Genomic DNA, 23,561 nt, shown 5'->3' on the forward strand with positions numbered 1-23,561 from the left:
CACCTTTGCATTGCACCTTTGTGGCCTAATTCGACTCAATGATTTCTTCCACCGCATTTTCTAGATTTTTGTCAAGTAAGCGTTGATAAAGGTTTTCCGGGAGACAATTTTTCGAAAAACTTCAACATGATTATAAGTAAGTTAATGGCAAATGCTACGACACCAAGCAAATGGTCATGCAAACGATCGTCTGGGGCCGCAACCAAACGCTTTACAGAAAAGCACATGTTATTGTTAGGCAGAAATGTAACCAACGGCAAACGTGGTCGAATTAAAAGTTTTTGGCAACCAAGACTTGGCAGACTTTTGGCCTTCGTTGAACTGAAGTGAAAAGCAATATCTAAGTGAAAACAGGTATTGCTTCTGAAATACGCAACTCGTTAATAGAGTTTAAATTCTGTGCTTTTATCCTGACTCCCATTCTCTTTTAACTTGTTTGCTTGCTTGATAGACGTAGCATTGGCAAACAGTTTTACCAATAATAAACGCGAAGCCGAGTATTGCGGTGTTTATCCTTGGCAAACCACTTCGTGAGCTTACCTGTGAGCTTGTTCTTATAGCCCCTTTTTTCATATTGAGTTACTTTTGTCTTCCTGGGAAGTCGCTTTACCAGAATAATGCATTTGTTTTTTGACTTTGTACATACTGAAGCCGACCAATGATGGAATTACATCGCGATGCTATTATGTAATGTGCCGGTTAAATTATGCGACAAAAGTTAAAGCATTAAATGTTCCGTAAGGTCTTACTTTCGGGCGTTTCGCCAAAAAATGTTGCCTTATCTAGAATATAAAGAAACACATTTTGGCCTATAGTCTACTAGTTAACTTTATTATGCTGAAAGTATTCTATTCATACTGCATTCGATGACGTTATTTATTACTGTATTAAATAAAGGCTATGTTTTGTATTCCTATTGTATTCACGTTATCTACAGCTTCTCCCAAACAAAATGATTGAAGTTTTGATAAATCCACGAATTATATCTTCAAATCAATACAAAAAGATTAAAAAATTTCGAAAAACTACCTCGATATTTATTCAACTTATTCATTATAGTGAAAAATGCAAAGAATTCAGTCTGCCATGTATTCAATATTCTGACAAAAATTGCAACAATAGAAGCTCTGATTAAAATTACCTACCTGATTACCTGACTCTGGAGCCGTGATAACTAATAGAAATATAAAGCATATTCGATATCCATAACGCTTTCTGTGTTGCATGTAAATGAAATAATTTTGTGGAATGACAATAACATTTACAGGGATTATAATTATCTGAAACAATTTATAGAATCTTTAACATGGCAAAAATTTAAATACAGTAATTACTGTAAATTGATATTTTGCTTGTTTACTTAACAAAATGTTTTCAGGATCAAAATGTTTTCGGAATCATCATCACAATTTAAAAATTTTGCTTTTGTTTTAATCATAAGCACTTGCAATCAAACACATAACTCGTTCTTTCTTGTGTGACTTAATTTCGTTTTTATTTTGAACAATACCGTCATTTGCAAGCATGTTGATGCCAAATTATAGTAAGCTTATAGTACAGTAAAAATATAAGCACGCTTCTAGACAAGTCTCCACAAGCAGATTTATCCAACATTATACTTTACATAATAATCAGGGGTGCATTGACAATGTTTAAGGTGCCGGAGCTTTGTAGGGCCTGATAAAATCTGCCATTTCTTATGTTGTTTCAATATACATGTCACAGCTTCTGATAACATTCACTAATTAACGATTATCATATCACAAAGATAAGTTTAAAGCAAATAAAGATTAAATTTGTGTATTTTATCAATGAAGAAAGTTATTAAAGAAAAATACAAGTTATCAAGAACGCATGCTGTGGAGTAGCATTACACCCCTGCATATATTAGCACGTTTGCAAAAGGTTGGGTTAACAAACATTTTTATGGATTATATTTTTTCATAAACAGCAACCTACATTCTATAAGTTTAAAGGATAGAAACAACGTCTGAAAAACAATAATAAGTTTTTGTTTTTTTAAATTACTTAAATTAAAACACAGAAAACAATCAACACACGAAATTTTTTATCAACAAAAACATGTTTTCTACACGTTTAAGTATATTTGTACTTTTTATTTCCGAGATAAATCCTATTAAACCTTGGTCATTCATTCTGTCACAATATATTTATCGCGAGGTGTATGTTTGCCAAAGCCCGTTTGATTAACCAGCGAGAGGGAAACTTTTTACGCTCCCTGCTATAAATTTTAAAAAACATTTGCTTTGTCTGAAAGATTAGCATATTACTAGATTGGAATAACAAGACGACTCTACTGGCCAAATACTAAGTGCTAATGATTGCAAAAGCTTTGAAAAAATATTTACTTCCATTCTTATCGCTCAAAAAGTATATAAACGACTCTGTGCGCCACAGTAACAGATCAGCTAGAGATTGAGTTTATAACAAGAATATTTTGAAGCACTTCTAACGAGCAATGAGGATGATGCTTATGTTAGCGATTTTCCTTGGGCTCTCCATAAAAGAATCTTACCTGTTGCCTGTCAACCAGACCACAGTTCCAGCAACAGAAGGTAAACTTACGGATGGGTCTACTACCACCGTTGTGTTAAACTTTGAATATAGATTTCATTTGAACTAATTTGAGTTGTTTCATTCAATAGAAAACTTTACTAAATTGCTCGATTTCGACCAAGAAGTAGAGGAGCTTGTGGAACGTAAGCCAACTACAAATGAGATACGTATGAACACCACTTGTGTGATTTAGTTGTCGCGACCTTCGTTTTTTATGTTTGTTTTCATATGTTGCAGAGCGGCTCACGACTTACAATGCTGACTTACAAGTCTTGTTCAATTACGGTAGGTCAACAAGCATCAGTTTCCTTGCTACTATTTTAAGCGTATATTTTAAGTGTTATATCAGATCAGTATACTGCAGATAAAGAAAAGATAATTGCCAATATAACCTTCCAGTTAAAGCCCTTCATGATCCAAAGTGGTTTAGTGTGGTTGACTCAGGAAATCCTAATGTCGTCTATCAGTATCAACTAACGACTACTGCAAACAGCTGGCATGACAGTCGCTACATCTGTCAATCAAAAGGAGGTGACCTAGCAGTGCATGGCATGAAAGACTACGAGACAAGAACGTAAGTTTAAGACATCGGGCCTCATACTAAGTCCAAGCAATGAAGTCTGTATAATAACCTTCACAAAGAGCGTTTTAGGTTTTGTAAAAATTGCAAAGGATGGAATTCTACCCAGTAATATTGTACACCTTAACATATCCACAACACAGGAGATAGCAGATTAAAAATAGGCATCTTTGTCGTTAATTTCAAAGTTTTTGGGCCTTTTTTAAAGACTGGGCAGTAAAGTATTGAAACAAATCGAGAAATTTGCCAAAAAACTTCTGTTAATCCTCAAAAAATTATTGGATTATTCCAGCGTTAAGATAAACGCATGGAGACTAGTTGAAAATGTGTCTGTTTCACAAAAGATGGTGTTACGAGACATTTTTGTTTTCAAAGAAACATTGGAAACGTTTTGTTGAACGAAGGCGCTCCTGATGTTTGGATCGGAATGAACGATATTTCCCGAGAAGGAACCTTCGTTTGGCTTGACGGCTCCAGCGCATCAAACGTCAACTGGGCGAACGGAGAACCTAACAACGCTGGAAACGAAGACTGTGTGCTGGTTCGACCGAGAATTTATGCTTATAAACTAAACGACGGAGCCTGCTCCTCTACTTTAACTGGTTTGTGCGAGAAAAAAGTTACGCTCTAAAACTTCATTTAAACTCTATAGAGTATAGACATTCGAAAACTCATTGAGTTTCTTTCTATTCAAGTTGTGCACGCAGTATTTTGTACAAATATTTTGCGTGTTTATATATTGTATACACTTTGTAAAAGCCCAGCAAGCTTCACAATCAATCAACATTCATTTTGGACTTGCAAACCTGTGCATCTTTAAACTTGTAGGTGTAGCCTAGAGGCTATTCTGCTGGTTCACAAGTGTGTTGACATCAGTTACCAAATATTAACAAACTTCTGGAAACGAGCTGTAATAAGTTATGTTTCAGGTTCTGTTTTGGACTGGACTTTTAGAGTAGAAATAGAATTTTACTACAATTTTGCTGGAATTTCTATTCTAGTTGAGAAATTTGCTGTAAAAAGCCTTTTTTCTGCAATGTAAAAAGCTGCAATCCATATATAAATCTATAAATAAAACACCTGAAAGTATACTTAAAAAATCACAAAGAGTAAAAACTCAAAATCATTTTATCTGCGAAAGTCGTTACTTCTACCTCATTGCAAAAAAATACTGCCAAGCGTGTTATGTTTAATGCTCAGGACTAACAGCAATGCTAAAATACAACAAAAATCATATTAATTTAGCAAAGCGTTGAACTTGTTACTTCGCAATGAGCAATTGCAAGGGAGCCATGAAAAAAATCCTCTCAGTTTGATGTATTTCAACATCATCCATTTGCACCAGCTTCAATATAGGAACGATTATGGAAGACCCATTATTTTTGCAAAAAAATCCATGTCAAATTGCTTACTTGCTGAACTTACTTGGAGTGAACTCTATAACAAAAAAGTTGTCTGTACAATAATAGAGTCTTGAACTCAGAGTTGAGAAGAAACTAATAGCTCAACGCAAACAATAACCCACGGTATCTCAGGTGTTTTGGCACAAGTTTCCGGATGATTGTTGACTTCTTTTTCTTCTTCGCATTTATAAATCGTCCTTTGGCTACCATAGCTAGATGTCGTAACAAGACAAGTCGAGCAGCCACTGGGTCGTGCTGTCATCCATACCTTCCAGGTTATGTGGTCAATGTATTCAAGCCAGCTGGAACAATCGGATATTGCATGGTCTGTAGTTTTCTCCCTCAAGCCACACTTCTAGAGTTTGGCGACTCCCATTTGCGGAATCGAACGACACCTGCTCGCAGGCGGTTAAACCATACCAAGGCCATCCTAAGCAGTGATAACCCGGTGGGGTGGGAGTGGGCGTCGATGGTGAATTTGTTGAGCGTGGCATGACTTTCCTGCCACTCTTTGTTCAAGTTATGATACGAATCACGAATCACATTGATAACTGATGATTTATGATGAACCCTTGTTTGTTCTAACAGTAAAAGTGGTTCAGATGAGATAGCTCATTTTCATTGAATGCGGTTGCCAGGTCGTCCGCGTAGGCATACTGGAGCAAAAACGTGTTTGGTTCAGGTCATGTGTATAGATAATAAAGAGTAGGTGGTTATAACATGAGTATAGGGTTTGATGATGCAACAAAAGTCAATGTGTATTTATTTCAAAGTATATAAGCTTTATTCAACTGTAATAATTCTTACTAAAATCATAATTTAAGCATCTAAATACACAATAAGGTATATGATACATAATATAATATAATAAGTTAATAACTAATTAGGGCGGGAGTTCTTCACCTGGGGTCCAATTGGACAATTGCAAAGCTAACTTTGTGATGTAATAATACACGATGGCTACAATACTAAATCTGTTAACATAAACGGGCAGAGAGCGTACTGTTTGCTGCTCGCTCTATTGCTTCCATTTCTTTTCTGATTCATTTGTCATTTTTTTGTTGTTGTACAGTTTAGTTAGTTTTGCATTGCGTGTATCTTGTTGTTTTTGTCGTCTTTCCGACTGCCACCACTTTGATTAAAATATGATTTCGAATTCTGCAATGTGTTTTCTGCGAAGTGGTCCATAGCTTGTTAAAGAATGTTATAGGAGTTTCTGACCTAAAAAGGTTAACAAACACTGCCATAGGGTTAATGTTGACATTAAGTGTTACCTTACACACATTGTCAAGCTGCGTTTCAATACTAAACACAACGGTGTTTGGTGAGGTTCGAGAAACACCGAAACGCCAGCTGCTCTGGTGAACAAGCAATCAGTGATCACATAATTGAGGATTGAATTTTAGAAGTATCACAAAGGCCAGGATTAATCCTTGTGAAACGCCATTCTTCAATCGTCATAGCATGCTCTGTTGGCCGTGGCCACTGGTGCCGGTGAAGCTTCGGTTGTAAACAACCCAGACAACAGGAAAACGGCGATATAGCCTGCACAAAATTTCTAAAAAACATTTGTTGTTTATTACTTCCCTTCGTACCAGATCAGATGATACCGTCTGTGTATGGCGATGAGTGAAAGAAGCTGTTCGAAGGAGGTAGGCGTTTACATCTTGTAATGATATTTCTTACTAGGTTGAGTGTACACTGTATATAGAGGATTTAGCTCTTTGTTATAAGCAATTTGTGACAACAAACTAAAGCTGACATGACCGGGTATTGTATAAAAGCCTTGATAGGTGAGATGGAGCGATTATGGAAAGTTGCTGCCATCACCAAAGAACTTTTAATTACTAAATTGACATCCTAATTGTTCAAAATGAACTAAAGCTCAAGTTCAAACTCAAGCCCAGTTCAAGCTCCTGTGATCTTCGTCATTTAATTTTAATTCCTATCTATCAAGTTATTGTGTAATGTTCGAATATTTGTTTGTGTAACATTGTCAGATGCCATCAAATTTCTCGATAGAGTCAGGCGTGTGAGCAACGCAACCATGATTACTAGATTCTGTTTGAATAAGATTTCTGACACCGATGCCTAACGACAATGACACTTGATTCCTGGAGAACTTCGTTTTTGAAGGAAACTCCTCGACACCTGACCAAAAGGTGGCAAGTTGTTTATGTTCTGCATCAACCAACAGTATTTCTCATGCAATTTATATTTTCTCATTATATCAATACTGTAAGAAAGTGTTTATCGTTGCAACATTCATTATAGGGAACAGGTTTACAAACTTAGTCGTAGAAGATAAACAATGTAAATTTTAATAAGGTCATTTCTTAAGCGATAACGTGCCCGTTATATACAGTGAGATGTTGTCACACTCACTGGGATAATTTACCGCACTTTTATAATTAGATATTTTTTACTTAACTGCTAAGTATTGAGTACTCTATAATGTAAAACCTTTAACCATAAATTCAAAAAACAAATTTTTTGCAACAATTTTTTTATGCATAACCAATTGCGTATTCTACATGCTTGTAAAATTTGACAGAATAGGCCGTAGTTGCAGTTAAATCTTATTTAAGACAAAAACTGTTTAGTTAAAAGCGTGTTAGTTGTTCAACAAACATGTACAACGCAATCGAAAGTAGCTTTGGAATGTGTTTACTGAATTGTGTAACTTAGTGGCAGCTTGCTAACTGATAACAGTGATAACTTGCCCGGGGTTTCATTTTGAAAACTTTTGCATGCCACAGGAAAATTGATAAAGAAAATTGTGTATCTACCGTATCATCCTACAGAGGTGAGTATTTTTCGAAACAGGTTTATTCTACAACTAAGAAAACACCAAGTAATTTATTTTTGTCTGAAACTGAGATATTCAACTTTTACTGCTTTTTAGTGAACAAATATACAAAACGAAACCCAGCCCTCCTACCACCAATCTCTTCATTCCAATTAGTAAGATATAAAGAGAGATGGCTGCAATCGTCGACAGCGGTTGTCACACTTAAGTTGTCTGGAATGGAAATTTTTGTGGTGCGACAACTTACCACTGTGACGGCTTGCCTCCCATCCCCTACTCTCCATCACTGACTGCAAAGTTGAAGCTATATGCGTAATAACTGCACAAGTAACCAGAAGACGAGTAACCAGCTTTTACATTTTGAATAAGTTGTGACAACCGAACCACAACCACGTGACTTTATGCTACGTCATAAGCCTACGTGTGGAAAACATCTGCATTGGAAATGATCATGTGAAGACCGCGTGATCAGAAACGAAGAGAAAAGACCTTACCTCGATTGAACTGGTACAACAATTTGGAAAACACATACGTCAGAATTGAGAGTCCAAAATTAGCCAAGACGGTGCAACTTTTCGAAGTCAACAACGAAATGAACAGAAGAAAGATTTATGCATTACAAAGAAGTTACGTCATCATATAAATAAGCGATGCATTCCATTTTTGAAGCAGAGAGAAGAGAGAAGAAAAATGAAAAGTTAGTTTTATACCGTAAAACAAATGCATTCAAAGCAAACGTAATTACCACAATTATAATATCGGGCGACTGGAAGCTGTAAATAAAAGTGTATTCTGTTTGCTGCTGCGGTGTTCATTTATTTGCAGGCAATCTAATCAATAAGTAAGTGTGTGCTAAATTGCATTTACATATTGATGTAAGCGGAACAACCAAACTTCACGGTTAGAAGAGAGAGACTCATCAGCCGACAAAGAAGATAGCCAAATCAAGGACAACTATCAATTGTGGCGATTGGTGGACATTGCTTAAGTCGTAATAAATCATAGTGACATCATAATTACGTCAAATACGACTAGGCTACCCATTTAAAGCGTCATAAAGTAACTTCAGCATAGAATCAGGCAACCGCGGCAACTATAGCTTCACGCCGGTGGTGTTTTTGCCGAAACACAATAAATCAATTTATCAGGACCCACGTCACAGTAGCTGTTTCCTGTTGTAATAAACGTTGTTTGGAAAAGGTTTTCAAGCGCAAAATTTGATTTGCTGAGCGAATTTTTGTGTAGCGAGATGTCGTTGACATATTTCTTTTCAAAAAGAGTGTTTGATTTTGATTTTGATTTTGAAAATTTTCAACAGCTGTGGAAAGACATTTCCAACCCAACATCTATGCATTGTAAACCATCTATCAATACACTGCAATTCAGAAAGCAAAGTTGCATAATGTGTTTATTTATCGTGATGGAACAGTTTTAATAGAAGAAAGCCACGCAAACAGCAGGGCAAAAAAATTAAATAACGAGGTAAAAACCGCAAAGGGAACAGGTGACAGATCTTTGAAGTGGAGAATATATATACTCTAAGCGCTGTTGTGGTATACAGGCCTCTTCACCAAAATGCCATGGCATATACATACACAAAAGAAATCTCATGATTGTTGTCTAAGTATAAGGAGTAATAATGCAAGTCATTTAGGCACTGGTCTGACCTGTAAAATATAATGAAAACAAATGCTATAGCATTGGCTTAAACATGATTTCCATACGGATAGTAAAGTTTAAACAGTATTAAAGCAACTATTATAGTTGAGTTTTTAACTTTCAGCCTGATTTTAGTGAATACCTGTATAAGTTTTAGAACTAGTTTACAGGTCATCTATCCTTTCAAGCAAAGATAGCGCACTCTGTAATCTTCGCATGTTTGGTCTTCTTGTTGAATCCCTTTGCATAGAAGTCCGTGTATAGGATTAAACATCTCAAACACTTCCCCTGTTTCTAGAGCAGGAGTCTGCAAATGCAAGGCAAAAGGTGACAGATATGAACGCTAATGCTTACCTTAATAATGGCTTGTACAGTGTATTAAACCTGGTTATGATTAAGTAAAAGTATACAAGCGTAAGCAAAATTACTTGTGAGCCTACAGTTATCTCTATAAAGTGTTGCAGTATTGAATAAAAATATGGTTGAATGTTTCACGACATAAATAACTGTTAAAATTTATTCCACACTTACCCCATCCACTGTTTGCGCTTGAATCGCTACAGGGTAAAGACATGCTCCAGCGCCAATTAAGTTTTCATCATCATCGTAAAAGGTCGCTGTTGGTGTTGATTGGTCAGACCACTTTGTCCAATAAGCTGTGATGCAACAATGCTTAAAGTGCAATGCTGATACAAGTTTGTCTTAAAACATACTGTATAACATGTTTGACCTCAAATCAAAACACACAAAGTTGCCAAACTCTTTCGTCATGATATTGACGTCATTGCCAGAAAAGAACTTTAAACGTAAATGACGCAGGTGTTAATAGCTTATTTGCTCTGAAAAGCACCTTGCCGGCTCTGACGATGTAGTGATGGTGTTGGCTAAATAGTTTTATGGTTTTCTGCTGACTGCGCGAGTTTTAAGGCAAAACAAACTTGGGTATTTCAACTACATGTATATAGTGCAGTTTATTTCAAGACAAACGAGCTTTAGTGCGGCATTTGCACATTTTAAAATGTGTAACCGAAGGCAAAATGCTGACCGCAGGGAGATTATAGTCTACACTTGCTGGTTGCAAGTTACTGAATATAGCGTATTTTACTTACAATGCATATTATATATTCTAGTACGTATTTTACATCTATGTTATGCGCACCTTCTTCCGAATCAACATAAGGGTAATCAGTCTCCTTAATTGTTCCAGGAAGACACTTGAAACGGATCTGATAAAATCCATTGGTCTTTCTCATTTCATTTGCTAAAATATTATCGCAAACAGCATCGGGCCTGTAAACGCGGAGAAATCGCAAGACTGCGGACGCTGGCTTAAGTGGAAGAGTGTTTCCCTCGTAAATTGTAATGGGAAACCAAGATGTCCACTGGTAGTCTGTAAAACAGTCTGTTTTGAAAACGGTTGCATCATAGCCTAACCAGAAGCTGCAGGCGTAACAAGCAATAATCTCAAGTTTGCGCAATGGAGCACACTGATTTGTAACGTAAAGAATAAACAACAAAATTTGATTTTGAACTTGAACTCCATACCACTTTTGTCGTTGCCCAGGTCAGGCAGGGTCTCGTAGCTTCCATCTGTTTCGCGAAAGGGTGTGAGGTCAATTTCGGTTAAACTGGAGCAAGAAATGCGAGCATTTCCTGGCTGCGTAATTTGCTCCATCACTCTCGGCTGAATGGTAGTGATATTTTCTCCAACGTCACAAAGGATACGGGCTAAACTTACACTCTTGATTACCTCGAGCTGACCTGAGAGAAAAACGTATAAATTAAAGAAAACGACAAAACAACGGGAGAAAATTTCTAATTACAAATTGGGCTTGAATTAAATCGAATTTAATAAATGCCATTTTCATTGCTGTGTGTGAGTAACAGAAAGAGTGACTTCATGGTTGCAAGATTAATTATACTGATAAAAATAGCATCTATTCATTAAATAGAACAAAGGGAGCAGCTCTAGACAGTCTTACTGTAAGTGAAGCGTGCATTGGAGCCTCCGTTTTCAAACCAGAAGCGATCTCCCTTTTTCAAATCACGGAATTGATAGGCAAGCAAGCAGGTGAAAGTTGGCCCGGGTATTCCGCTTCCTCTGGAAACTTCCGACACTCCTCCAGCAAAGAGATCAATGTCCTCAGGATGACTGCAAAAACAGAGAAGAGATTAAAGCAAATGATGAGCAGCATAACGCTTAGCTTCTGATAATGATCATTAAAATGGTTCCAGTTGTGTAATTATGCAGTTTGTCACCTTATACCTGTATACTTTGGCCAAGTTTTTGCGATTTTGTTCCGGCATGTCTTCCATTTCTTCAAATTTGAATGCCGTCGATAAGCCGCAGAACCTGCGATGTTCCATATAAGACGGAATACCATGGTCCCTGCCTCTCTGCAAGTTGATCGAGGGTAAATCCTTTCCGAATTCCCCTAAATCAAAAAATGATATTCAACAATGCTGTTTCAGCAGCGTTGTGTGAGTACTGACATGTGATTTATTCAGCTATCGTAGCATTTAGCAGAAATCGTAGAGGAATAAGGGCAAGGGAGTAAACCTGCTCTTGCAAAAAGATGATTTACAAGTGCTTCGGGGAATTGAGTGTCATATTTCATGGCGTGATCTCTCACCATTCCTCGCAGAACGGCGCCGGTACCATGCATTTTCAACACAGCGGTTGGGTCGAAAAATCTTCCGAACAAGAAAATTAAATCAGCAAAGAGCAAAATACTTGATACTCGCTGCTAGATTAGGTTGCAGTTATGTGCTTTATAGCTGGCTAACTAATAAAACCAAAGTCAAACGGTTCTACTAAACATTTCCTCACTGTGATCTTAAGTCAACACTAGGAGAGCCAAGGTCGTCAGAGTAATCTGGGTTGGGTCGAGAAAACATCGCGTTGATAAGAGTATGGCCCAGACGAAAAGCAGCAGTAGCAAAAGATATGTCGATGGTGGCATCATAGTTTGTATCAAAACCAAGCCAGTAACCCTATTTAGTATACAAAAGATGACAATCTTATGAAGCAGGAAAAAGCTTACCATACTAACCCCAACGTTTCTTGACCAGAAACATTTTGAAGTAAGAAAAATTATTTTCATTTCCAGCAAAGCTACCTTTTTCGTCAGCGTCAAGCCAAACTTTTTCATCTGTTCTTCTCCGAGCATGTTTGGTAGAAACTCGTTGTAAGTTATTTGCTGGTGTATTGCTGCTATGATATGTCGGGTTACCTGAAAAATAATAATCACGTTGTCCACATTGTTAGACGTAGGAACAAGTTTTCGCCTGGTAAAGTCTAACACGCAGAAGCGTATTTCGTGGTATTCAAGTGAATTTTAGCCGCCAACAGTTAATTCGTTTTAACATTTTAAATCGCATTGGACCGACCGCAGATTAAACTTCCGTTTGGTCTCGGACTTACAAGAAAGTAACTTCATGAACAAAAATCGTGACAAAACACGACACATTCTAAATGTAATTATGCGTAATAGTTTGGCATTCCGGTATTGTATAATGGAATGTATTTAGTTCACCATTTCTTTAATCACAAGGCTCCGAAATTAATCTCCTTTCATCGCAAATTAGACATTGGAATTCCTTGCAAGACCGGAAATATGTTACAATGTTAATGAAAGAAAATTTTCATGCCAAAATGTGTTTTTCGTTTAAAATTGTTTTTTCCGGTGTTGTTCGGATTTTGGAACAAACAGCATCTGACAGCATTTGCATGAGAATCAGCTTACAGGAATTTGATACCATGGCAGCTTGCACATTAGGCGAGGCTTTATATTCTAAGATAAACGAAAACCGGAGTATATAGACTTATAGAGGCTGGGCGTTATTTGTTAACATATTTTTGTGCTTTGGTTACATGTACTTTGCTGTGTATAGTCGTTTTACATGTTTATACTTGCGTGAAAAGTGCTTAAATATAAAGCAAAGTAAAGCTTTTTGTAATGTTTTAAGATTTCTTAAAACTGTAACGACGTAAATAACAACTTGAAATTGCATAAGTGTAATGTTGGCAGCAAGTCTAGGCTCAAGGATTTGTGGTTGTATTTTACGTAATCATGCATTCGAGACCAAAATTTGCCATAGGCCCGAACGTTAGCCCAACGACTGTGCAATCTGTCAACATAAGTGTGATTTATGAGGTAACTACCTCCACAGTAATCATTGTTTTACTCCACCAAATACACAGTCTAACCTGCTCACCACAAATTACGCTGTTTCTATCTCACCCAGATCACATGAACTAAACGTTTCAAGAGACCTATAGTATGTTGCAGACTTTCACGCTTCAGTAAAAATGTATTTTGCGCATACCGGCATGTTTGGCGCTTGCTACGTTCTGTGTGGGCTTGGATAAGTTTACTTAAATCAGACAGATTGAAGGACTTTATTTGTTTTAGCAAGATCGGTTTCTATACATTACACCACACTCAGACGTGAAAAGGTACGAAGCGACTGCACGAGTTACCTTTTCTGACATTCTGGTACGCGCAGCATGTAAGTTTCCTGCACTTGTATCCTGTGTTTAGATTACATACCGGGTTGTCTGAAGCGTGTGAAACGTATTTAGTTCGTTGTTTACCTACAAGGACGTCACATAAAGAGACTTACCTCAAACAGTTTAGCATCGTTCCAATGGGGATTAAGCTGCTTGAGTTCCGCTGCAATCTGGTTATGTTTTCTCTGCCAGGTTATATGACCGCTCGTCAAAGCAGATTGCTCGTTCACCCTTATATCACCTAAAATGAAGGCAGTACATAAAATTAAATCCATCGTTCCTGACTTGTTATTGAACTTCAGTTCTTTAGAAGTTACTTGGTTTTCAATGTTACAAAAAACAAATGTTTAGGAACGATGGTTGGGTAATTGAATAAGTATACCGTACCTGCTGCAAAGCAAGGTAATGAAGTGAAATCGAAATGAAGCGCTTCGCACTCAAATTTAGACTCTAAATTGTCAGGCACTTGTGCTCCAGAAGGCAAAGAATGATAATGATTGTAGGTATAATTGCCAATAATTAACTGACCGTCATTGCCTGGAATAAAAAAAATAAGGTTTCCTTTATACGACTGGCAGTATGGATTAACGGTAAAGTCACGGGTGTAGGTTGGGTATTAGCGCCAGAGGCAGTTTTAGCTACTGTTTCTGTATCCGTAAGCCAGCATGTACGTATATAAGCAGTTTTGTCGCAAACAAACAGAAAACTTAAAGCAATGTCTAATACCGCAAAAACTTTACCAGATCTTAAGTTAGTGATAAACTGTTCAGTGCTTCCATACACGTTGCTTGCGTCTATGTAAGAAGTTACTCGGTTCTCTTGTTCGCGAACTTTGTTACCACCTGATAAATACGCAAAAGTTAATCAGTTAATCATTACTGCCCAAAATGTTTTTTTTATTACGGATGCCTTAAAAGTAATAACTTCAAAAAACGAAACAGGTGTAGGCCTACACGACTTTCAAAGGTTATACAAAAACTCTTTTCATGTTACAGACTTACTGGACAGCATTTAACTCACAATTTAAATCAGGAACTTTTTCGGCCCTCACAAATGAATAGCATTCTTTTTGTACACGCACTGGGTCCTCAACAGGTATGGGGATATTAAAGCATTCCGGATTATTGTCGCCACACGGGCATTTCAAAGCAATGTGTCCCCTTTCGTCTACAAATACATCATGTTTTAGTTAGATAGTGATACAAGCAAAATAATAGTAAATGCGAATTACTTCAAACACTGTTTTCTTTAATTAGTGTTCGTTTTCGTGTTTAAGTTATCACAAAAGCCGACACATACAAAACTATATGTTGTTCCAAAATGTTCCGACCTTTTAGCTCTCCCAATTTGGTCAAATCATGAGCCAAAAACTGCCCCCACAATGGTAGTTGATTGGTGTTTGTGAGAGAATGTGGTTCAGACGAATCGTTCATTGCTTTCACCACAGCCCGAGGTGATGGCAGTCTTGAGGGTACGCCTCCTCTTGGTACACCTGTAAAGCAACAACAAATTGTGATGTCATGTAATTAAATAAGGCTATTATCTTGTCTTTTTTGGTGTCGTAACGTTGCATTGTGTTGTAGTTTGTTATTATCATTCTGAAAGTTTGTGATACTCGTAGTTTGCATAAAAAAATCATTTCAAATCTAAAATGTTATCAAAATGATGAAAACACAGTTAAAAATCTTTAAAAATGTATTCTTGCATGCTGGCATATTTTTCGTTCAATTCACAAGCTCCCTAGAAGCTTTTGTGCATAAAAGTTCATGTTTTACTGCCTATTCTAAGCTCAGCAGTCTTGGACAGTCATGCACAATAAACCATCCAATTTTACAAAGCAGGCTTGTAGCGGGCGAGTGCTAAAATGAAAGCCACACGCGTCAGAATGCATTTTACAAATTAGGAGACAAGTAATTTGTTTTGACATTTTTTGTCTTTTGAAGTGATTTAATTTATCTGATGTTAAGATATTTTTAACTTTGAAAAGATATTTTCAAGATAGTTGAAACGTGAGCTTACAACTGCACCATTCTTGGTCTCTTGAAACGAGTAAATGTGTTAACCGTAATTGCATAATAACGCGCTTGCACATGGATCGAACTTGAAGCTTTGCACAGCCCTATCACTTATGATCAGTTTGAAAAAAAGCCACGGATAAAATTGCCATTATCTCTGTTTATCACATTATCTCTAAACAGAACAACGACTTAAGCTAAAACCTGGGCTTTTTGCAGTTTTAAAACAGGTGGAAATTGTACAGAAATTCAAAATTGGATGTTGTACCCTCATGCGCCGTTTGTGCCATGCCGCGGTGTCACGAGAATGCAGACATAAAAACAAAGCCACCACTCACCTAAACCGTCTTCGTAACTAGCCGGAAGCATTCTTTTAAAAGGCCGGTTTACGCGACCCCTGTCTTGATTGACTGGATTGTTGCAAGTTCCATCTATTCTTCGATATCTGTTTCATTACATATGAACCTTAATTGAGTTTTACTCGTAGACTCGTAAGAAAGATCTCACTATTATACAAATTTTCCACAAAGTGGATTGTGCTACCGTTATGAAATAAACGGAATAGGTGTTAGCTTGTATAGTGTATAACTTCATTAAGGGCATATACTGCCACATGATATCGTAAGATACAAGTAAAATTGATTACTGGTTGATTTGGCACTCCTCTGTTTTCACCAAGCATTCCGACGGCATTTGGTGTTCTAAACAGTTTTAAAACAATGATTTTTATGTTTTAGCTCATATGAAAACTATGGAGGCAATATAACCGTGTACAGACTCGCGAATATTTTTAGCTCGGACTGCTATATAATTACCGTTAACAACAGAAGGTTTTTCGCATAGGATTGTTGCCTTGTAATAGCATGGTCGAAGTCTTATTGCGCCACCTTGTTGGGGTTCAAAACTCGCACAATCAAGGTGATCGCTGTTGAAAGCACTTGACCAATTAATGTCACGTTCGGAGGCCACTTTCTGTCAATAGATTTAAAGAGACAGGTAAGAAAAAAGCAGATGGAATTCTTGACATTTAACTTAGTGTTTAATTTTAAGACAACTTACTCCTAACGCTGTCAGCAAAGTTCCCTCTGATTCAATATCGTCCAAACCAACCCAACTTTCCAGCTCTGACAAGCGATCGCCGTATAGGTTGTTAACGATTGTTCTGCCAGCAACAATTAACTGTTATGTAATCGTTTACTTAACCTATAAGCTATCGTATTATTATCGGCGTATTGTACATAAACAATAAACGTTCTTTGAATATTTTAAATAAAACTTTGAACTGGAATTTTTAGTAAATTGTCTTTGAGTTTCTTAAGTTTAACTAAAATTTCCTATTACCATAATACTTAAAAATCAGATCAGCACAACAACCAATTGATTGCAAACGTAACAAAAAAAATCATAAACAAAAAAGGTTTTCAAAAAATATGAGCCTACACGTTTCTTATAGACTGTTTCTTATGAAAAAAAATAGGTGCATTTATCAAAAAAAAACTAACGTTCTTGCAGTAAATATTGATTAAAATGTTAACATACTTGGCTAGTGCGGAGTCATAAAGAGGTTTCGTGGCCAACTTTCCACCCCATTTTTCGCACATTCTCTTACTTGCTTCATACATGGTTTCTGACGTAATCAAAGCGTATGTGTATCCTTTCACTTCTGTTACCAGGTAATCCGGAGTTGACCCTGTTTGACACAAAATCTTGCATCATTTTTCTGACATCAACGTTTCATTAAGGAACAAAGAAAGTTTCATCAAAAAATTAAGCTTGCCAAAAAAAAGCATTGCTCTGTCACTTGAGCCGGATCCGGAAACTGAAACAATAAATCTAATTTCCGCAAAATGAGCTGATTAATTGCAGCCGATTTTATAAGAAAACGTTTCATATGTTTAAATGAAGCTTTTTTGATTGCAAGCACGTTTACCGATGCTCATTTCGCAGAGTCCGAAATGACTGTCACTGCATCTCACGTCGTCCAATTTTCGCGTATAACCACAGTGTTTGCTCGTGATGGCCACACAGTCCTCGTTCCTTTCATTGTCCGGTGCAAGAAAATGCCAAGCGCCCATCCAGCCAATATCGATTGGCATCTATCATTATACGAAAGATAAAAATAAAACCGGTTTAATTTTGGCAATTTTTTATGAAATAATATGAGGAAAACAAGAAAAAGTTTTTACATGCAGGCTTTTTAGAAAAGCGTGTGTGTAAGTCTAATTGCAAAGTTGTAACTCTGATAACAATCGCAATTTAAGCGTCTAATTCACTTACCCCATCATTCCAAACGAACTTTGATTCCTTATTTAAGTCATCTAGACCAATCCACACTGCCACGTCTCCAGCCATATCTGACACTTTCCTTTAAAAAAGAGTAACATGTAATAAATTTTGTTTTTTTGCATCATGATAAATCTGAACAGTTTATACGATTTAATTTATCTTACTACTAAGCAGTAAATTGCGTTCACAAGAATACAATTAATTAACCTTTGACACAGTTTTGTGATCGTCGTAATTTACGTCGGAGGACCAAGCACAAAATTGTAAAGAATTACCGTTTAGTCAATTCAACATTTATCACAGACGTAAATACAATTTGGTGCCAACATAGCATGCGCACATCTCCTTTAAATTACACCACGTCTGCTCACGTAAAAACTTTAAAATTAAAACTGAAACCAGACCGATGAAATTTCTCTTGTGCGTATATTGCCCTCTAAGCTGTACTCCTCTAATGACATATAGTAATGTTCATTAAAATAACCAGTTTAGACAGACGGTAATTGTCTTACTCGAAAAAGAAACGATCCCGGATTCCATACTGTGCCAAATGACCGCCCCACCCGATGCATTCCGCCTTGGCCTGCTGGTAAGTAAATTTTCTTGACGTGAGTTTATACTGAAAGCCATTTCCTGCCGCAAACCATCCCTGCTTTACCATAAATGCTGTTTCTCTTTTCATCCCTTTAAAATCCAAGAGATGACTTACAACAATATAACCAGCTCGGCCACGGTCAAAAACGCATTCAACTCGAAAGCACGTTGTAATTATCAGATAATTCAAGTTACATGTCAACTTTCGTCAAATCATGTTTCCTAAGCAGGATTAATTAACGACTCATCTGTGGTACGTGGTGTGTTTTAGCGATCGGCTTTCCATTAACACTTGTACGAAAAGGCGTTGCCTTAACGATGAATGTTATCAATATACGCGATAAGCTGGTAAGGACAAACGTAATTCATTATTTCAAATACGTACATTAAGTTGTTAAGCACGTGCCAGACATTTGCAATCTAGCACGTGGTAACAATTTTGTCCAAGCGCATGCACGTAGCGATTTTAGCAAAGTTTGCCTTAATGGACCGACATAAATATTAGACATGTTTTTGTATTTGCTGGACATAAGATAAAATGGAAAGACGTTAATTATAGTTGCAGTATGGTTATAACGCTTACTTTAATTCCTATAATATGTTATACATATATCGCATATGTATAACATATACACAGTATACATTCACGAAAAATTAGAGTTTTCGTGGTAAAACATTTCCTCTGAACATATTTAGCATAGAGGAAAAACAAATTATTTATCAGGCGCAAAATTACTTACCCCTTGTAATATCCAACAAGGTAAAAATAGCTAAGAGCCACAGCAGATGAGAAAACATCGCACTTACAACCATGGTCTTATCTCTAAACGGACAAAGATTTAATTGAACACAAGCATCCGAGAAACTGCTTTATAAAGGATATTTCCAAAGTCGACTTCTCGCAACATTTTCCGAACGACGTATTTTGACATACAATTGTCATTTGTAATCGGCTAAATTAAAAAAGGCTATGCTTGCATCTTGCTCTGAAAAAACTGCTCAACCAACTGTCAAATTTTAGACCATTTTAAGAAAATCTGTTGAAATAACCGCAAAATTTTGTGAACGCTTATACTTAATGTCTTTCTAAAAGCTAAATAAAATAATGTTGATTCTTCTTTGTCATAAAACCCACGGTTTAGCTACGTTTAGCTTTCAAGTGCCGAAGGATACGCAACGGAATATGTCGAAGACAAAGTCTGAACAGCTAACATTTGCTTCAGGTAAAATTATTATGATACTGCTAAACACCGAAAACAACTTTTCCGGTTATATAACATTTGTATGCCGTCAGCAGATAAAAAAAGTTAAGGCTACTCTCTGATCACGATAGGCTGGCAAAACTGCCAGACTGCTGAAAAAATTCTTATGCTAGCATTTTATGAAATTAACTTTTGTGCCTTTTTTCACGCGCTTTTTCCATGAAAGTTTGAATTAAGTTTTTAGGTTTCAGAATACTTACAAAAATATTATGGTGATAAGCCAATAATCATACGCATTTTTCTTGTAATGTTTTGATGTTCACGGTTGGGCAATTGGTTGTAGCCAGTCGGCTACATTTGCATTTTGTTTTTGATTGTGGGCCAACTACTCATAAAAACGAAGCCTGTCGTGTCATTTCATGTCGGTTTTATTATAATGTAGGCGCCACTAAACGTCAATAGTCAGTTGTTTTCATTTTCATTAAAATTACACTGGCTTTAAAATTCTTCCGGAAATTTTAGATTAAAACACAAAACGAACAGCACAAAGCACAATGACAATTGGCGTTTATGGTAGGTACAGGTTCCGTTAGAAAGCAACAAACGAAATCAAATTTAGCTTTAATACAACGTTTGTTCGGTATTGAAAACTTGGCTTGCTAGAAGGCAAGTTACTGCCATTGTCCTCTTTCGCGTTAAGATAAAAGCCTTTAACGTTATTTTCTCCTTAACTTTACATTTTTTCCGTCTTTCGGAGATTTGGCCGATTGTACTTGCTTGATTCGACTAATAGTATAAGTAGAAAACAATTAAACCTGTCTGGAAATACGATTACGGTTTCGTAAACAAAAGAGTGACATTGCATATTTTGGTAAACTTGACGACAGAAATGCTGAGCCTAAATCATATTAGCAACAAAACCAACTTCAACCAAAGTAATGCTATAAAACAGGCTATTTTGCTATAAAATCCTGCTAGTTTGCAGTTGATATGATCCCGCTGTTTACTGCTAATAGTTTCTATTCATCGTTTGTTTAATAATCTTAACCTCTATGCCTACTTATTTGATATCAATACAGTCCACATCATGGCTACCCGAGCTACAGCAACAAAATTACTGAGTCATTTATACTCGTATGTCTGCTGATTACACTTGTTAAGCTCCACCTTAACCTAGAAAACTACATAAAAGGCGTTTTAACAAAAAAGAGTAAAAGAAAAATTCGTTTGTGTATTTTTTTACTTGTTTTGCGGTCTATGTCACACGTATACACAGATTAAGCAGCCTTCGTAAGCATAAGCTTGTGCTTTAATTGCCGACTGGGAGTGTCTTTGGCTGGTACTTGAGTGTTTCTAACGTTTGAATATTTTTTGCCAACGACACAAGATGAATTTGTAAAATAAGCAGATTTTCCACCAATCGAACTAAACTTTGTGTTTCAAAAGCTACCTGAAAGTCATATGAAGCATGAAACATGTCTATACTGAAATTTAGAGATTTCTGTTTTAAGAAGCTTTAGTACGTAACAGTTTACCCAAAAATAATTTAACAAAAAATTATATTTAATTTGATGGCTATTTTAATTTTTAAACCTGATAAAACCTGATTTCACGACATTTAATTAACTCGCATAGAGCTCGTTGTAACTTTGGAACAACTTTTTATCATTCAGTAACTGGCACAAGCAGCTTTCATCACTTTGCGATAGCTCCAAAACCACAATAATATAACTTAGAGTCACATTAAAGCATTTTAAGTACCACCTGGTGCAAGATCGACTAATATAATTGAACAAGTTCATTAGAAGCTGCACCACAAAATATGAGAATTTCGGAGGTTTTAACGTACAATTAACACAAGGCGAAATCCTCTTAAATATCCAACCTTTCATCGTGTTATTTGTAAAAACAAAACGTGACGGCGTCAGATACTAGTAAGGTGAAAGGTGAGGTATTGCTCGAAAAGTATGATTAAATGTGTTTGTTATAGATTTCGCTCATACGCCAATGTGTTAGAAAGAAAAAAATGCGGAAAAACTGGTTCCCGGCTTTGGTAGATAATGTCACAAACACTTAGCTTTCGGCTTTGTTTTGAAACAAAATTAATATATTGCGGATAGCATAAGTAGTAGAAGTCCAAAAGTTCTTGTCATGACGCACGCAAGTTCTAAACAATGCTATATCATACATCTTTAAGCTAAAGCTATGCACATTCAAACAGTCTATTGTATAGGTGATGTAAAAATGTTTGTTGTAACTAAAATTTTGCATAGCTCTTTTGAAAGGTATAACATCTTAACTTAATAATTTTGCCATAAACTAACCATTTTTTGTTTGATTCTTAAATATGTGAATGTTTGTATATTTTGTTGAAAGAGTGTGTCCAAACCCTTTCATTTTATTTATTTTGCAAGCTGATGATTAACAGGTTTGGTGGCAAACAGCCAATGAACCTAAAAGTTTTCTCCGCCTTAAAACTGCTTTGACATGCCATAAATGCTGCGCAACCACTATTTGCGTAAAACGATATATTTAGCCTACTGTAGCGACACCACTACGCTTGTTGCATAAATAAATCATATATCCAAAAATATAATGATAAAAAGTTTGCGAGCAAATGACGTTAATACTAGCAGGATATGGAAGATGATTCATTTATCGCTCAAGTTGAAAATTCAATCAGTATGACAATGGGGTAGTAAATGACGTTGTTGTAGTGACTAAACAACTTAATGATTATAGCAGCATGACTCAGCGGATAATTTCACATATACGATAAAAAAATCACTCGGTTTTTCACATTTTGCTTTTTCATTGGAAAAATCAGATTTTTGGCCTGAAATGACTTCTTGCTGCAAATCTCGCCACAACACACAATTTTTTAAGTAGAGTCTCATTATTCGAGCGAAAGCACGACATGTGTTGCTAAACCGGCTTAAATATGTGATGTCATTTAAACAAGTTTAACAAGAGGTTTTAAAATCGCTGGAAGCTATGCTAAAAGTTTTTCTCAATTGTTTGATTCAATCGAAAAATAGCAAAAAAGCCAATTCTATTCAACCGTTGAACAGAAACTTAATACATGACAAGGGATCATCTTCAATTTTCACAACATCAGGTATAGCATCAAGCATATATATAGCACATATTGCACTATACAGCACAATCACCCTGTCAACAAACTTGTCTCATTGATGGAGAATGATAGAGCATGTGACAAACAATATAATGGCGTCATACTTTAACGTCGATCGGTGCGATAAAATCAGTTGAGACTAAAAATTGTTGGACACAAATTCAGCGATGACATGTCGAGTATACAGGAAGTGTTTTTAAGGGGTTTGATGAAAACAAACAGTATCAAGTTTTTCAATTAAAGATAAAAACTTTTGTCCGCATTCTATACATTCTGCAGATATGTTGAATTACTTCTTCTCATTTTCGTTTAAAAATGCGAAATTCCGTGGTATAAATCACTTAGGCTATACGTTTAAGCCCAACCTATACCAATAAATGTTTTTTTATCGCAGAAACAGTCAATGCACGATCATGTCTGCTTAATAGCGACATCTACCCACGCAATAATACAGCATCAGAATGTAAACTCTGTTTGGAAAATTGTAATTAGAGAAATTAACATTTGCATGATGTAATTCAAGATATAAATCTTTTTGGTCAACATAAAACTACGAAATGTACAGAAGAATTTACAAAATTTAAACGCAGAAGCTCTTAACTTTTTGGTGTTAACAGCTTTTTGTTGTCTTTAGGTCAGGGTCAGAAAAAAGGCAATAAGATCGACTTACAATAAGTTAAGGTAAGGGTTTTTACTGTAAATACAATATACAGCATATAGCTTGGGTGCTCGAGATAATTTTTCATGCTTGGTCAATGATGATAGAAGCGTTCCTGACGCTGAGTGG

At 36.3% G+C, this 23,561-nt stretch overlaps 3 protein-coding genes across 5 annotated transcripts; 2 read left to right on the top strand and 1 right to left on the bottom strand.

Moving 5' to 3' along the window:
- The first annotated feature begins 2,417 nt into the window (after positions 1-2,417).
- On the top strand, positions 2,418-4,061 carry LOC143471334 (perlucin-like protein). 2 transcript variants are annotated; one of them, XM_076969785.1, is made up of 5 exons: positions 2,418-2,576; positions 2,667-2,744; positions 2,815-2,862; positions 2,977-3,151; positions 3,533-4,061. In XM_076969785.1, exons 1-5 carry the CDS (start codon positions 2,480-2,482, stop codon positions 3,786-3,788), a joined length of 654 nt encoding a protein of 217 aa, XP_076825900.1. In that variant the 5' UTR covers positions 2,418-2,479; the 3' UTR covers positions 3,789-4,061. The 2 variants fall into 2 exon arrangements, with proteins under 2 accessions (XP_076825900.1, XP_076825901.1); XM_076969786.1 differs by having other exon boundaries at positions 2,419-2,576; positions 2,667-2,720.
- Positions 4,062-6,171: 2,110 nt separating this feature from the next.
- On the top strand, positions 6,172-8,167 carry LOC143470509 (uncharacterized). The gene is made up of 3 exons (XM_076968683.1): positions 6,172-6,722; positions 7,320-7,366; positions 7,466-8,167. Exons 1-3 carry the CDS (start codon positions 6,661-6,663, stop codon positions 7,657-7,659), a joined length of 303 nt encoding a protein of 100 aa, XP_076824798.1. The 5' UTR covers positions 6,172-6,660; the 3' UTR covers positions 7,660-8,167.
- Positions 8,168-8,760: 593 nt separating this feature from the next.
- LOC143470508 (myeloperoxidase-like) lies at positions 8,761-19,405 on the bottom strand. 2 transcript variants are annotated; one of them, XM_076968681.1, is made up of 24 exons: positions 19,177-19,405; positions 18,355-18,526; positions 17,834-17,921; positions 17,487-17,652; positions 17,096-17,246; positions 16,616-16,718; positions 16,372-16,528; positions 16,203-16,257; positions 15,895-16,001; positions 14,872-15,033; positions 14,562-14,708; positions 14,282-14,383; positions 13,929-14,078; positions 13,655-13,782; positions 12,148-12,261; positions 11,859-12,022; positions 11,589-11,722; positions 11,295-11,463; positions 11,011-11,180; positions 10,574-10,789; positions 10,188-10,418; positions 9,560-9,684; positions 9,197-9,335; positions 8,761-9,036 (listed from the first exon to the last, which is right to left on the bottom strand). In XM_076968681.1, exons 1-23 carry the CDS (start codon positions 19,247-19,249, stop codon positions 9,204-9,206), a joined length of 3,216 nt encoding a protein of 1,071 aa, XP_076824796.1. In that variant the 5' UTR covers positions 19,250-19,405; the 3' UTR covers positions 8,761-9,036; positions 9,197-9,203. The 2 variants fall into 2 exon arrangements, with proteins under 2 accessions (XP_076824796.1, XP_076824795.1); XM_076968680.1 differs by having other exon boundaries at positions 9,171-9,335; positions 19,177-19,398.
- Between the last annotated feature and the right edge of the window lie 4,156 nt (positions 19,406-23,561).

The sequence above is a fragment of the Clavelina lepadiformis genome, chromosome 9, assembly GCF_947623445.1.
Source record: "Clavelina lepadiformis chromosome 9, kaClaLepa1.1, whole genome shotgun sequence".
Lineage (NCBI taxonomy): Eukaryota > Metazoa > Chordata > Ascidiacea > Aplousobranchia > Clavelinidae > Clavelina > Clavelina lepadiformis.